At 53.8% G+C, this 14,638-nt stretch overlaps 1 protein-coding gene across 2 annotated transcripts in view; it reads right to left on the reverse strand.

Annotated features, from left to right (window-relative positions):
• The window catches only part of BCL9L (BCL9 like), a 48,019-nt gene that overhangs the window by 5,685 nt on the left and 27,696 nt on the right, over positions 1-14,638 (reverse strand). The window contains exons 2-7 of one of the 2 annotated variants that reach the window (XM_056509879.1): positions 7,958-8,321; positions 6,147-6,269; positions 4,478-4,688; positions 3,644-3,728; positions 841-3,238; positions 168-419 (exon numbers count right to left, since the gene is read on the reverse strand). In XM_056509879.1, the coding sequence (XP_056365854.1) occupies positions 168-419; positions 841-3,238; positions 3,644-3,728; positions 4,478-4,688; positions 6,147-6,269; positions 7,958-8,258 (3,370 nt within the window). In that variant the 5' untranslated portion in view covers positions 8,259-8,321. Of the gene's footprint in view, positions 1-158; positions 420-840; positions 3,239-3,643; positions 3,729-4,477; positions 4,689-6,146; positions 6,270-7,957; positions 8,322-14,638 lie in introns of both variants that reach the window. The other variant, XM_056509878.1, reaches the window with a different exon arrangement.

Below are 14,638 nucleotides of genomic sequence, written 5' to 3' on the forward strand. Positions count from 1 at the left end.
GGCAGAGGGCAGGGAAGTACAGAGACTGCCACAAACAGGGGGAAATTTAAGCTATGTGACATGGCAGTCATGGGGAGATCTTCCACCTGCTGCCTCGGGTCCACTGGCAGCCACGAGACAGTCTGAGCCCTCCCAAGCCCACCTGCGGAAGCAGATACCTGACATACTTCCAGGTGGGAGCATAGGCCTGTCTGGCAGCAACTCGTCATCAGAGGTGGCGATGGTTTTGATGGCATTGTGGTAAAGTGGTGTGGAGCTGGGCATGGCGTACTTGGACATCTGGGACATCATCAGTGAGAGGGGGTTCTGGGAAGGAGATGGGTCTGGAGAGGAAGTAAAAGGCATGTTGGGATTCATGGTGCTAGAGGTGTTGCTGGCTGGTGCGGAAGAGCTGCTCCGAGGCCCAGAAGGGAGAGAGCCTGCAAGCAAAAGAGAGATCAACTTCATATTGTAAGCCACACACTGTGGCTTGCTCCCACCAGAGAGCAACCCTGTTCCCTCCTCCTGACAGCTGCGACCAGAGAAGGCTGCAAAGCACAGAGCTGGCCTAGTTCAGCACTCTGTGGACTCTGAGAAGAGACCCTGCTCCAGAGCAGTGATAGACTTCCACTTAAACCTGCCCCTGACTGCATAGCACAAACACAGCATTTGCTGCCTGTGTCACAGATGTACCTGAAGAAGCCCTGGGAAAAAATACTTGCTCTGTCAGATATGGGGACAGGCACAGGAACACGTGTCTTCCCACTCCAGAGAGAGCTCGTGGGCTGGAAAGAAACCCTGTCCATGAACTCACCAAAACTAAGCACAGACATGCACTCCCATACAAGACACCCAGCATACCCTGATCCAGTGCTCCGATGGAAGCAGATGAGTTCATATTGAGAGTCTGCTTGCTCTGGTTGACTCCTGGGCTGGGCATGGTGGCTTTGGGAGATGGCACCCAACCAGGGGAAGAAACAGCCATAGAAGGGGACTTCAGGCGGCTTGGTGAGCCAGTGGGAGACCGGACGTTGAGAGAGGAACTCATCACTTGGGGGGACTTGAGAGGTCCAGACTGGTTTGAAGGTGGCATGCTGACCATCTGTGAGGGTGTCTGTGGGGACTTGAGATTGGCAGATGGGGAGGTGACCAGTGGTGAATGCACCTGGCTAAGGGTGGGAGACTTGAGGTGGCCCATACTGGGGGAATTCATCTGGTTGATGTTGATGGTGAGGTCAGAGGGCCGGCGGCCCAGCCCCCGGGAAGGTGCTGGGTGCATGTTGGCCAGGTTTCCCACTGGTGTGGGAGCGGGATTGGAGGCTGGAGGCAGAGGAATGTGGCTGAGTCTGGTGGTGCCACTGATGCTCCCAACGGGCATGGTGCCCTGCTCAGGGCTGAACATGTCTGAGCCACTGCCCATCTCCTGGGGCAGGCTGGGGTAAGACCCTTGCCCAGAGGAGAAGCCTTGCTGTCCTTGGTTGGGGAACTGTGAAGGAATCATCATTTTCTGGGATCCTGTTAGTATTGCACTGCCATTGCCATTCTGAGCCCTAACCCTGGCCAGCTCCTCAGGGTTCATGCCTTGGTGCGTAATCATTTCAGGGCCCCTCATCTTCTGCGACATCATCATCTGCTGCTGTGGGGTCATCTGGACATTGAGGTTCATGTTCATGTTCATATTGACATTCATGTTCATGTTGAGGTTGCCAGGGCCCATGGGTGTGTCCATGTCCCGAAGGCCTGACTGACTCATAGGGGGGCTCAGCATCCCCCGAGTGCCTGCAAAATCCATTCCCATTGGGGCACTGCTCAGGCTCTCACCCGTTATCTGCCCAGCAAACATAGATGGATCTATCTGCCTGTGAGCCTGCATCATCCTCTCCATTTCCATGCCCTGGCTCATGGAGTTGCTAGATATCCCCAGGGGCCTCTGCATTGCCACAGGGCGTTTCTCCATGAGCTGATGCCGCAGGATCTCCTCTCTGGCACGGGGATTCATAAACCTTTCTGGGTCCCCTTGCCCTGGTGGGTAGGGCAAGCTGCCTTGTGGAAAGTTCCCAGGGCCTCCCATAGGAGACATATCATCGCTCCATGCCATGCCAGGCCTGACTGGCCTCTGCATGGCATTCATGGGCCCAAGAGCATCCAAGGGCATGTTCTGCATCCCTCCAAAGCCAGAGACTCTCTGCATTTGATTCCCAGGGAACCTTGGCCCAGGGAAGGGTGGCCCGCCCCGCAGCTGCAGAGGATCCTGCACATCCATGGGTCCCCGCAGCTGACTGCCCATCCCAGGTGGCCACTGCTCTCCAGGCTTGCTGTGGTAGGGTGGTGGAGGCCCACGCATCATCATGCTCCCCATTGACTGTGGGATCATGATCTCCTGCATGGGCCGGCTGTGGATGCTGATCTGCTCCTCTTTCCGCCGCTTTTCCTCATAGTACTCTTCCTGCAGCTTCCTCCAGGCCACTTGCTCTGGTGTCAGGCTGTCCTGGTTCAGCCGCTGCATCATCATGTTCATCTGCTGCCCCATGTCAGCGCCAGGGTGGTGGGGCACCTCGTGCTCCAGGCCGGGCCCACCAAGGCTCTGGGTCTGGGAGATCATGGACTGCAGAGGCTCTTCATACTTCTTCATGCTGGCAGGGGGTACTGGGGGCTGGGCGGGGGCAGCCTGTGGCTGAGGGGCAGTCCCCCCCTCACCCACATTTTGGCTGGACTTCAGGAAGGGCTCGGCCTCCCCACTGCGCAGCAGCAGACGCTCAATGTCTCTCAGGGTCTGCAGAGAGCGCTCTCGGTGCTCCAGCTGCTCCTTTGAGAGCCCTTCGGAGTTCATGGTGTTCCTGGGGCCCAGGCCTGCCTGCCCATTCCCCGGCATCCCTGGGCCTGGGCCCTCTCCAAGGAGGCTGGAGCTGGGTGTGGCGGAGGAGTCCACTTGCCCAGGCTGCATGGTGCTGGCAGATGCAGTGGGTGTATTTGGATGGTTACTTCCAGACTGGTTGCTGCTGCTATTGTTCCCCAAAGAGTTGGGAGTCAGATCTCTCCGGCCATCTTCACTTGTCCCTTCCTGAGGCAAGCTGCTGGGCGCAGGCAAAGGTGTTTGACTGATGGCCTGAGGTGGTGGGGCTGGAGGCTGTGGTGGGGCAGGCTGTGGCTGTGGTTGACTTGCTTGAGCGGCCAGTGGCTGGGACTGTGGAGTGTTGGCAGCAGGAGGGTTAACTGGAAGTGGCTCAGCAACGCCCAGCACTTTAGGAGCAGGTGGCACCTGGCAGAGAAAACGGGAAGAAACTTGAGCAGGGAAAGATCCCAGGAAGGTGTTCTTCCCTGCACCCTGCAGGAGACCTCTCTGTCCCAAAATGAAGTCTCATGGCAGTTCACCTTCATTCCTGGCAGGAACAAACGTAGGTACTACTACATGATCTAGGAATGCATAAGCAGGTACTCTGTACATGCCATGCCCCATCCCAAACCTTTCACAACTGACAACAGCAAGGACTTGTGCCAAAGAGATTTCTCAGCAAAGCAGCTTCCCACACCACTGAAAGGGCATTCTGGCAACCCCTTCTTTCACAGCTGAGCCAGGGGATGGGGGAGAATGGCCACATCAGACGGGAAGGGTAATAGTGGGCAGCATGTGCCAACAGGAGCAGTTGGTTCACAGGTGCTGTACCTGGTCTAGCTTTGCCCGCGGGACGTTCTGTTGATGGTAGGCCAGAATGGAATCAGCTCGGCCCTGCAGGACAGCTTCTGCAGCTCTGGGGAGAGAGCACAAATCACGTAAGAACAGGCACTGTGCCCCATCCTACCCATTCAAAGCCCCAGTTACCACCTCCGCTCTTCAGTTCTGCAGGAAGAAGGAAATCTCTGGAGGTAACCAAGAAGCGGGAATGTTCTCAGAGTCCTCCCATCTCTCCTGCACAGCCCCCAGTGAGGATGATCACTTGCCGTTCAATTTCCCTCTTCCCATGTCCTGTGACAGGCTTTGCTTTGTGCCTGCTGCCCTAAGGTGGTTGCCATCAAGATGCTCTGAGACCTTCCACACTGAACCTGTGGTACAGCAGAGCTCTAAAACTAAGCAGACTAGGCTAAACAGACTAAACTAACTGCTAAGACTCTATGGGTGAGACAATGCAGGACAGAAGAGAGGAACCTGTGGAGAACACCATGTGTTACATTACACTCCCTGTGACACCCACCTCTCAGATACTTTCGAATCAGACCAGCAGCCCACACTGCTCTGGGTGAATCATTGTATTGGAAGCTGACTTAGATGGGCTCTACAGTGGGTGAAACAGAGTGCAGAGCCAGGCTTCACTGGCAGGAAGTGGGCATTTAAGTCCAAGTTTGCCCATCTGCAGTGGCTGCCAGCACACCTCATGAACCCCAGGGGTTTCCCACCCTGTGCAGCCAGAGGGACACAGGTTTCTCCCGCTCTCTCGTGCAGCAGGCAGGTGTGACAGGGCCAGCCAATACCAGTGGGGGAGGTATGGGATTTACCACTTACGTGTTAGCAAGGTGCGTTGTGAAGACGTAAACGAACTGTGAAGGCTGTTTCCCTGCTCCGCCGCCGCCGCCTCCCGCCGCCTCCGCCCGCAGGCCAGCGCCAGCACCATGGGGCACGCCGGGAGCACTGCTGTCGCTCAGGGCAGGCAGCGGGTTGGACCCTGGGCCGAGCTGTGGGGCCGCAGACATGGCAGGATCTGCTACATGACAGCCTGGGGAGCAGAGCAGAACAGAGAGCTGTGGGCAGGATCTGCTCCATGGCAGCCCGGGGAGCAGAGCAGAACAGAGAGCTGTGGGCAGGATCTGCTCCATGGCAGCCCAGGGAGCAGAGCAGAGCAGAGAGCTGCGGGCAGGATCTGCTCCATGGCAGCCCAGGGAGCAGAGCAGAGCAGAGAGCTGTGGGCAGGATCTGCTCCATGGCAGCCCGGGGAGCAGAGCAGAGCAGAGAGCTGCGGGCAGGATCTGCTCCATGGCAGCCCAGGGAGCAGAGCAGAGCAGAGAGCTGCGGGCAGGATCTGCTCCATGGCAGCCCAGGGAGCAGAGCAGAGCAGAGAGCTGCGGGCAGGATCTGCTCCATGGCAGCCCAGGGAGCAGAGCAGAGCAGAGAGCTGCGGGCAGGGGGCAGCACGGGCCCACCCAGCCCACAGAGCTCACTGTCAATCCTCAGCGTCATTCAGTAAGATCCATAATTAATATCACTAAGCAATTAGCAGAGGCATGCCTTGCCTTCCTCTACCCTTGCCCCTTAACTCAGCTGGCTCCCTGCTCCCTTCCAGCCGCCTCTCCCCATTGCAGCAGCTCCTGCTGCCCGGCCCTGCCACCCAGGGAACCCGCTGGGAACCCACTGCGGGGACACGGGCGCTGCCTCCCTGCCAGCCCCTGGCTCCTGGGCAGTCTCACCGTGACCCGTTCCTGTCAGGCAGATCTGGGAGCAGATGACAAGGGACGCAGCACTATCCCTTCATGCACAGGTTGCACAGGCTGTGGACTGTGCTGAGAAGTGCAAGTGGATGTTCTGGAGAAGATGGCTACAATGTGCTTTCCTACACGTTAGTGTTCTCCAGCAGACAATAAGGACATCTTGGACCCCACAGGACCTTGCCCTATCTCTCAGATATTCTCCCTGTTAACAGTTTGAAAGCCAAGTGAATTGTAGATACATTAATTCCAAAGAATGCTGATGCTTTTGGAAAACAGAGGAGACCGACACTTCATTGTCCCAAGAAGTGCACACCTTAGGCCAGCACAGCTCTGCCCGAACCACTGTCAAGACCCCAAGAGTCTCTTTAGGCTCAGCCGTCTTTACAACACAGCTGCAGAGAGAAAGGTGAGTGGCCTGGCAAAGACTCAGCTGCTGCAACAAGAGCAATGCACATCACACTCTGGCTGCCATTATGACCAGGGTAGTGTGGCCAGAGCAATGTACAGCAGGGACATTCAACCTCAACACCTTTCCCTCCAGCATCTCAGTAGCATCTCTGCAAAATACATCCCAGACCTCACTGCATGGCAAACATCCTCACAGCACAATGACCACCAACTGCAATGGACCCCCACACACTCGGCTAAGTGAGCACACACAGGCAAAGGGGTAGTGTCATCAGCCCTCCTGAGCCTCAGAAGGAAGCCTTTATTCAGGCTCCAGAGCTGCTAAGGAGGCAGTCACTCACTGTGTGCACTGCTGATGGGTTTGTCGTCCTCCTCGCTGTCCGGCCCAGAGCACCACTCATCACCGCTGTACGGCTGCTTCCTTTCCAGCACACACCGGCGCTTGCTGCGGGGAGCCACCTCACCTGCAAAGGGACAGGGCCATCACACGTGCCTAAGGGGCTGAAAAGCTGGGGTTCCTGCCCAGCTGGGTGCTGCATGCTGGCAGTGCCAACCCAACCAGGACGCACTGAGCAATAAGCCTTATGCTAACACCTGCCCAGCACTTTAAGAACCTGAAGCATCTGGTCAGTCTGGGCTCCTTGTCTTAGCAGCCAGATCTAGTGAGACTTCCCTGAGAGCCAAAGTTTTAGAATGAGATGTATTTCTTACTGCCTGAAAGGAATCTATGCACACAGGATCTATACACACAGAATCTATGCAGTTCCAAACTACAGAGCTTTGGGCATTAACTCTAAATTTAAAGGGTCTGTGATTCAGAAATTAAAATCTGAATAAAGAATGGGAGGGCGCGTTCACATCCTTTGTAGGAACACGGGACAGACTCTGCCCTTTGTCAACATCAATCAGGAAGGGGCTTTCATGGTCTCTGTAGTATGCTCCCTCCACGTGTCCCCCCTCTCAGATGGGACTGATGCAGCTCAGAGAGGAAGTGGCTTGCCTAAAGGCACTTAGAGACTCAGGGAGAGCAATCAGACACAGGATGAATAACTTCCAGTTGTGCACTTTAACTAATGAAACGTTGTCTGGCCTTACTTTTTTAAATTGTCTTTTTTACATCATGACCATATTCACATGATCTGTCAGTGTATTAGGAACATAGGAGATTCAGGTATTTCTGATCAATCCATTTTAATAATCTTCCTGTGGAAATGTAGTTACAAGACAGTTCTGGGATAAAACTGCAAACACTTATGAGCAGCGGTGTATGGTTACCCCTGTAACACTGTGGTGAGAAAGCCTTCATGGTGGCAGGAAGTCCATTCAGGTACATTCTACCTGTTCTTCCATGGCACAGATCTGGCCTGAACCAGTCAGGCAACATGGCTTTGACTGTGAAAACAAACCCTTAGGGGCACAAGCCAGAACAGCAGCTCGGTGTCTGTGGACCAGGTGTGAGTCTTGGGTGGAACCAAGGGCACAAGTGGAATTTCTCCTCCTAGAATCGTCTGTGAGATGCTCAAGTATCCCACACAGCCACTGAGCACAGAGCTTGATGGAATGCAAGAGGTTACAGGGAAGGCCGCTGAGGACAAGGGAAGGCAAAGGGTTTCGAAGCACTGACTCAACCCTTTTCCAGAAGCCACATGCTGCAACACAAGAGTTATCCATTGCTGATGAAACCACAGAACTGTTCAGACAGTGACTCTTGCAGCACCTCCTTGCTAACCATGACTGAGTCGTTGGACAGCTGCACCACCACAAAGCACCTCTCTACCAACAGCAAGGAGATAGAAAACAACTCGGTCTCAAGTTAAAAGTTTGCACATTGCACATGCAGGGCCATTCAGTGTAGTTTCAGTGAACTGTGCTATTGCTTAGATGGCGTCAGTAGACTGTGAAAACCAGTGCCAGATTCTGGGTGTAACAAATGGTTTAGGGAATGAAATGCAAAGCAAATGAGAATTCAGTCACTCTGGTCCAAAAACTGCAGATGTGATAAGCAGTGATGCAAAGTCACACAGGCAGCCAGGACAAGCCTGAACAGAAGACACAGCGCAGAAACCAAAGATGCTCCTATCCCAAGTCCTGCCAGAATGTTTGTAGCAACTGAGAGGAGGACATGCTGAGGCAAGATCTAGGAGAGCATTACCTTTTGATTCTGTGTCCTGTGATGGGGTGCTGGCTTCTCGCTGTTCTCCAGAGTCCACTGAGATGCTTCGTTCCCGTTTCACCTTGCCCTTCAAGGAGCTGAAGTTTGGGACAGCATTCTGGCTGTTTTTCAGTCCAGAGTTGCCAGGGGAAATCTGAGTGGCCTTGCTGCCATGGCTGCCTGCCCCCACACCCTTTGAGCCCAAGTTACAGGTGGGTGCTTGGTTCACATTGTGGTGCTGGGCCAGGGCATTGCTGCTGCCTGCCTTGCCATGGCTGGGCAGTTTGTTGTCAGGGTGCATTGGCTTGGCTAAAGCTTCCCACAGTGCCAGTGGAATGAGCTCCCAGGCCCTTCAATCAGAAACCTGCAAGAGAAAAGAGCAGCAAGTCAGCTTGGTGCCCCTCACACGGATGCAGCTGCTGGGGGGACAGCCCAGGACCAGTGCACTGGGGCTGTTACTCGGTCACAGGGCCAGACAAAGTCCATGGCAAGGCACAACCCAGAGCTGCACAACCCAGAGCTGCTCATGCTGAGAACAAGCCTTGGCGCCTTTGAGCAAAAAATCCTGCTCTGCAGTTACTCACTTGCTGACAAGCTGTAAACTTTCACCCAGCCATGGCAGACTTGCCAGTACTTCAAGGAACAGCCACAGACACGTGAGCCCTCATTTCCAAGGCCAAGATGAGAAATGGGTGCTCCATGCCAGACTGGCCCTTTGGTGAGCAGAAGGATGCTCAGAGCTATTTTGCAGGTGTTCACAGAGCTTAGACAACTTTGTGACCCTAGAGAGAAATCTGGTGCCCTACTGTTTTCAGGAACCCCTTTTGCTGCTAAGTAAGTTTCCTCTGCTCTGCAAAACACACAGAAGACAACTGAGCAGACAGTCTTGACACAAGCCTATAAAGAGAAAACTGGAACAGAGCAGGGGACAAAGGTTGAGGCAGCTGAGAAGGAGGCAGTCGATTGCAAGGCAAGGGCAGAGCTGGGAAGTGCAGGCTCATCAGACAAACTCTGCCTCTCCCAGGGGCCTGAGGGACAGCTCCATCTCATGCTCTAAGGCTCTGGGTTAAAGCAGGGGGTGTTCACTTTAGCAGGAGCTTCCAGCCCAGCAGGATGATGAAATGTGTCACAGGCTTGCTCAGATAGCAGGATAATGCTCTCCTGCCCAAAACCCAGCTCAGCTTTCTGAATAGCCCTGCAGGCTGAGGCAGAATCTGGCAGAGAAGAGGAGGTTAGGGCAGAACACAGAGGTTTTGGGGCTGAGGGACATGCATGAAGCTAAGTAATGCTGCAGTAGCCCTCCTTGCAGGATCTAGTTGCCTTGACAAAGTCTCCTGCTCACACTGGGAATATTCCCCTTGGAACTCTGCTTAGGCATTAGAGATCACTGGGATGCAGCTCTGTATCACATTATGTATTCTGGAAGGCCACCACAAACCCTTGGTCCAACACACAGCCCTGGTAACTACACCCTAACCCTAACCCTAACCCTGTCACAGTCTTTTTTACTTCTTGGGGAGGCAGGAGGGAAGGAGAGTAAACCACATGTTCATGGAAACTGAGGTATCACTCTGTTTGCTCACATCCACTACATGCTTTGCATGACACCCCCACAATACCTGAGAAGCTTTCCTGTGCACAGGCTGAAGAATTTCCCAGCACACAAGGAGGGGATTGCTGTGGTCTGCTCCTACCATTTGGACCACGCAGGCCAGATGCTGTGCACAGATTTCTTCTGCCACCAAGGGACAGGAAGCACCAGCTCCAGACCAAACCCCACGTGTCTAAATAGCACCCCAAGAGCTCAGCAGCACTACACATGCTACTCCTGGCTTGCTGAAGGTGACTCTGGAGATGCCACTAGCAAAAGCCAAGTGCTCACTCTACCAGGGCAAATCACCGCACCCTTGCAAAGAAAGCAGCCCCATTATCCCTGAAACATTGTTATCAGCACAAGGCACAGGCTGCAGCTTGTCATGCACCATGAGCAAGTTCTATGCCTGCAGAAAGGGTCTTCTCTGCAAAGGGGTCTTCTCAGCACCTGCCTCCCTGCAAGCGGAGCCGGGGGCTGCTGGCATGCCATGCAAACACTGCTGGGCACAGCCTGCCCCAGCTTGCTTCCTCAGTTAGTGGGATCCTTCGTGCACAGCTTGGCCTACCATTCATTGCTTCCTAGCTAGGAGTTGTTAGCTGCTCCCTCCTCCTCCACCTCCGCCCCACACACCTCGGTGAGGGCTCTGCTCTACCTGGAGGGAGATGGTGAGCTCCAGTGCTGATTAATTTTCACAACACATAAGGGAGCTGCTAGCCCTTTAAGTGTCAGCCAGTCTCGCTTGCTCGCTCTTGTTCTCCAGAGACCTATTAATAGCAGCTGGAAAGATCACATCACTCTCTGGATATTTATACCCCTCATTCCACACCAGGAGAGATTTATGTCAGAGCTGCTGTCCCAGTGCCTGCCCAATTGCTCTGTCAAACCACTTGCAGGGGGAGGGGAGCTGAGCGAGGCAAGAGAAGCGGAGAGGGCAAGCAGGGAGGAGGAGAAGGTCCATATGGCACAGGCTCAGCATTAAGCACACACGCTGCCTGCAGCCACTGGCTGGCCAGCCACAGGGAGCCTTCAGCCCCACTGGAAGAGGCTGCTGCCAGACAGCATTCCAGAAAGCAAGCCCTGCAGCAGCTCCTGCTGCTGGTGGCCCAGAGGCCCTGCCCACCTCCGCTCTGCCGCACTCACAACCCCTGCAACGCTCTGCACCACGGGCCTGAGGGTCAGAGAGCCACTGACGCCACTGTGGCTACACCTGCTGAGGAGGTGCTTCCATCTACACAGGTCTGCCTGTGGCCATCTGCACGGGCATGATACTGTGTTTGTAACAGATCCCAAAACGCTTCACTGAAAATGGGAATGCTCGGCAGCAGCCAGCACGACCCCAGTACAGCCCAGTACACTGAACACTTCGGGGCCCTGAAGAGCCCACGCCTGCAGAGTCCACAGAGGCACCTCCTGTCCCTCTGGTCCTCAGGTGAGACTGCACAGAATACACACCTCGATCCCAAGGACCTGGCAGGTGCCATGACAAAACCTTCAGGCACTGCCTGCAGCGTAGATGGGTCTCATCAGCTGTGAGGTTCCTCCAGAAGGTAACATTTGGGGGCGCCTACCTTCTTTCTTTATTTTGGACTAGGTTGGTGCTCCAGGGAGATCATTCAAAACCTTGCCTGAGGCAGGACAGAAAGCTACCCTGGGCTGACAGAGGGATTTGGCTAAACTTTGGAAAGCCTTCCTCTTCTAGTGTCCACTCAGAGTGATAAGACTTGCCTTACAATTCCTAATGGGAAAAATGACAGAAACAGCTGCCTGAAGATTCTGCTCTGCTGTCAGGAGTAGCAACAGCTGGATTCTGTTGCAGATGGATAGCAGGTATCTGCCTCAGCCTCTCATCTGTCTGGCCTCAGCATGACAAAAGGCATCTCGACTGCTGTAAGCTCCTTCCACACACCCTGAGATTCAAACTAGATTTCAGCAGGCATGCCATACATCTGGGCCACAGAAGACAATTAACTACAAAGTAGATGCACTGACACCAGGAGACAAACAATTCAAAACATCTTGCAAAGAACATGACAAAAAGAAGACTGCACAGAAATCTTTCTCTGCAATTTAGCAACACACCCACTCCAGCCTAGTAGTTTTAAAGACAATAGCAAACTTAATTCCCAGTGGTTAAAGTAAGATGATGAGATTCCTGGCTTCTGCTCCCAGCTACCACCAATTCCACTTGTGAGCCCAAGCAAGATGCCTGGGTTTTGGGCGCTTTGGTTTCACCATCATTACACAGGGGAAGAACCCAGTCAGGCTCATGCACGGAGGGAGGCTTCCAAGGCACAGTAAGCATCTGTTGAACAAAGGGTTACATCCAAACGCAGGGAGTGTTTGCACCTGATACATCTGAAGAGCCACAGCTTTAAGTCTAAAGCTGGGACCAGAGCAGATGAGAAATCTTGAAACAAAATTTAAAAAACCAGCTTTTAGTAAGCCTCCTTGAGTACAGTCTGACCAGCAGCAGAGGGAGAGAAAGAGTAAGCTCTGGGCTGGAAAGATTGGGCTCACTTATTTGCAATCTGAAAATTGCTAGCCGATAGCTGAAGAAACCTGAAACCCTGCTGCATTCCCGGAAGACTTTCTGGTGAATCATGCTCCCGTTCTCTCCAAAGGACAATAACACGGCTTCCCAATAGTGCCGCAAAGAATGAGGAGCCCATGCCTGCCCCCAGCCTTGCAGCTTCCACATCTGGGAGCTGGCTGGCATTGCTGCTGTGTGTGCTACCCCTCTTGGAAGAAGGTGCAGGAGAGGAAGCCAGGACAACAGAGCCACGATGATTCAAAAGGGACTACGCTTCACCACACTTCCCTCCCATCAGATGCTTGTGAAACCCAGATGACTGCCAAGTTGTGCATACACAGTGGATACCAGAACCCAGCCTCCTGAGCTGGGCTGTGTGTTCCCCAGCTCACCAAAACGCAACACACAAAACAGGTAGTGACACAGTGATGCAACACACAGAAAGTCATCGAACCCTTCTCTGCCAGCCTGTCCAGGAAGTAACAGGATCATCTCCCTGACCCCAGTGCAGGAACACCTGCCTCAGAGTATTCAGTTCATCACCAGTGACAACAGCTTTCACCCAGGCTGCTGCTGCTAAAGGCATTCTCCTGTAAGCTTTGCTTTGACCAGATAGAGACACTGAAAGACAGGAATTCCACTGAGCAATTCTGCTGACAAGGGTCATCTGTCTTGAACGTGTCATGAAATTATCTTGCCCTTATATCATCAGAGTAATAAACTGGAGAAGACCCTTTTCATTTCTATTTATTTCTTGGATCCTTCTCCTGGCTTTTTAAATGGCAGAGAAGAGGGTGCCCTCGGCAAGTGTATGGTGGGAGGGTTCTGAAAGACCTGCAGAGAGAACCTAGTGCTCTCTTGAATTCTAGCAGTTCTCCAAGTCGTTTTGGCAGGCCCTGCTAATCTCCTGTCATTTGAAGCTGTCTTGAGAATGATGACTTTCTGTGGGGCTACTTGGCCACAAGTCTCAAAGGTTTTTAGTAGTACAAAACCTCAGATTCATGTTCCCGTCCACCCAGGGACACACATCCCATGCAACACTGGTAGAAGCTGAAGCTCAGAGACAGCAAGATGAATCGGGAATGCCATTTGCTTTCTGACCAGCACCCGACAACCTCTATCCTGTCACAGCTTCAGCCCAATCAGGGTTAGAAGACCTCTTCTAGCCCTTACATGTCCCCCTGTTCAGCAGTTTCTCCCACTCCTCTCCTCCTTACTGCAGCACCAGCCAGAGCCTGCTTTCCTGTCCTGCGCTGAGGGAGTTTCCAGATCTAAAACCAAATCTGCAGATCCTTCTAGCTTCCCAGTCCAACTGGTGTGCTCCCTACAGAAACCCTGCATGTGCCAGGCATTATTGTCACATGTGGCTCCCCTGGGATGATAACAAGGAACTGCTTCATACAATGGCTAGTGCAACTTGCTGGGGATGCTCAGTGAGAGACCTGCAGGAAGCTGGAGGTGCCCCACAGGAAGGACAGTGCAGCCACCTGTATGCTGCAGCTTGGCAGACTGCAGTCAAGTAACAGCATCTAGCAGGTCAGGACGCAAAGCCAGAAATCTCTTCCAAAGGTACTGCTGCTGCTCAGGGAGCTTCAGTTTCCTCTGAGGCAGGATCTCATCCTGCAGTATATGAAATCTGGCCAGGAACATGGGCTGCTGTGACAGCTGGACACCCCCACGCAGCCTTTGGCTGTGCTAGGATGCACAAAGACAAGCTCATCTGTACATGAACGGAGCTGTTTCCCTGAGAAAACCCTTCTGGCAGATAACACCACAGGCTGCAATGCAAGGCCACCAACACAGACCTCCCTGGACACTTGCTACATGGGATGAAGAGGCCTCCTCAGACCATTTCCACTGTTTGTGCACTGGGGTTACTGGGACTGGGCAAGTAATGCTAAAAAGTCTAGCTAGTGAGCTGTGCCTCACACTGCTTCTATTATACCAGGCTCTCTTGAGCAGCAGGGCTCACAGCTGAGACCTTAAAACCCCACCTTTCCCACAAGAATGGCAAGGGAGACAAGTCTTGCCTAGGGTCACACGTCAGATAAACAGCTGATATAGCTGAGCCTATGAGGACTGCATCTAGGATTCACTAACCACTTTAGGATCCTTTGGCAATAACAAAAGAAGTCTGCAATGCCAGCAGTGTTCAGGATTGAACCCAGCAATGCTGGAACTTCAAGAGGAGCTCTCAGGCTTTAACACAACAGCTTCTGCTCTTCTTTTTATAAGAAAGTCTCTTTGCAGGGCTCTGTGGCAGACCAGCCATTGTCAGCAGGGCCACCACACTGGCTGCCTTAACCCTGCCCTGTCTCCAAGGCAGAGACACGAGGGTTCCTGAGCACTGCAGGGTCTGTTGCCCCCATGCCGGCTGTCCAGGAGCATCAGCTTTTCCGGGTGCCCCAGCTCCGGGACGAGGTGGAGCCTGTGGGACGAAGCCACTAGGTGTCACCGTCCCCCAGGGCACAGAGAGCGCGGCCAGGGCTGAGCACGGCACGCAGCGCAGGGTGCCTGGGCTGTGCCCCCGGAGCACAGCCTGCCTTGGTATCCTCAC

Source organism: Oenanthe melanoleuca, chromosome 24, assembly GCF_029582105.1.
Source record: "Oenanthe melanoleuca isolate GR-GAL-2019-014 chromosome 24, OMel1.0, whole genome shotgun sequence".
In the NCBI taxonomy this organism is placed as follows: Eukaryota; Metazoa; Chordata; class Aves; order Passeriformes; family Muscicapidae; genus Oenanthe; species Oenanthe melanoleuca.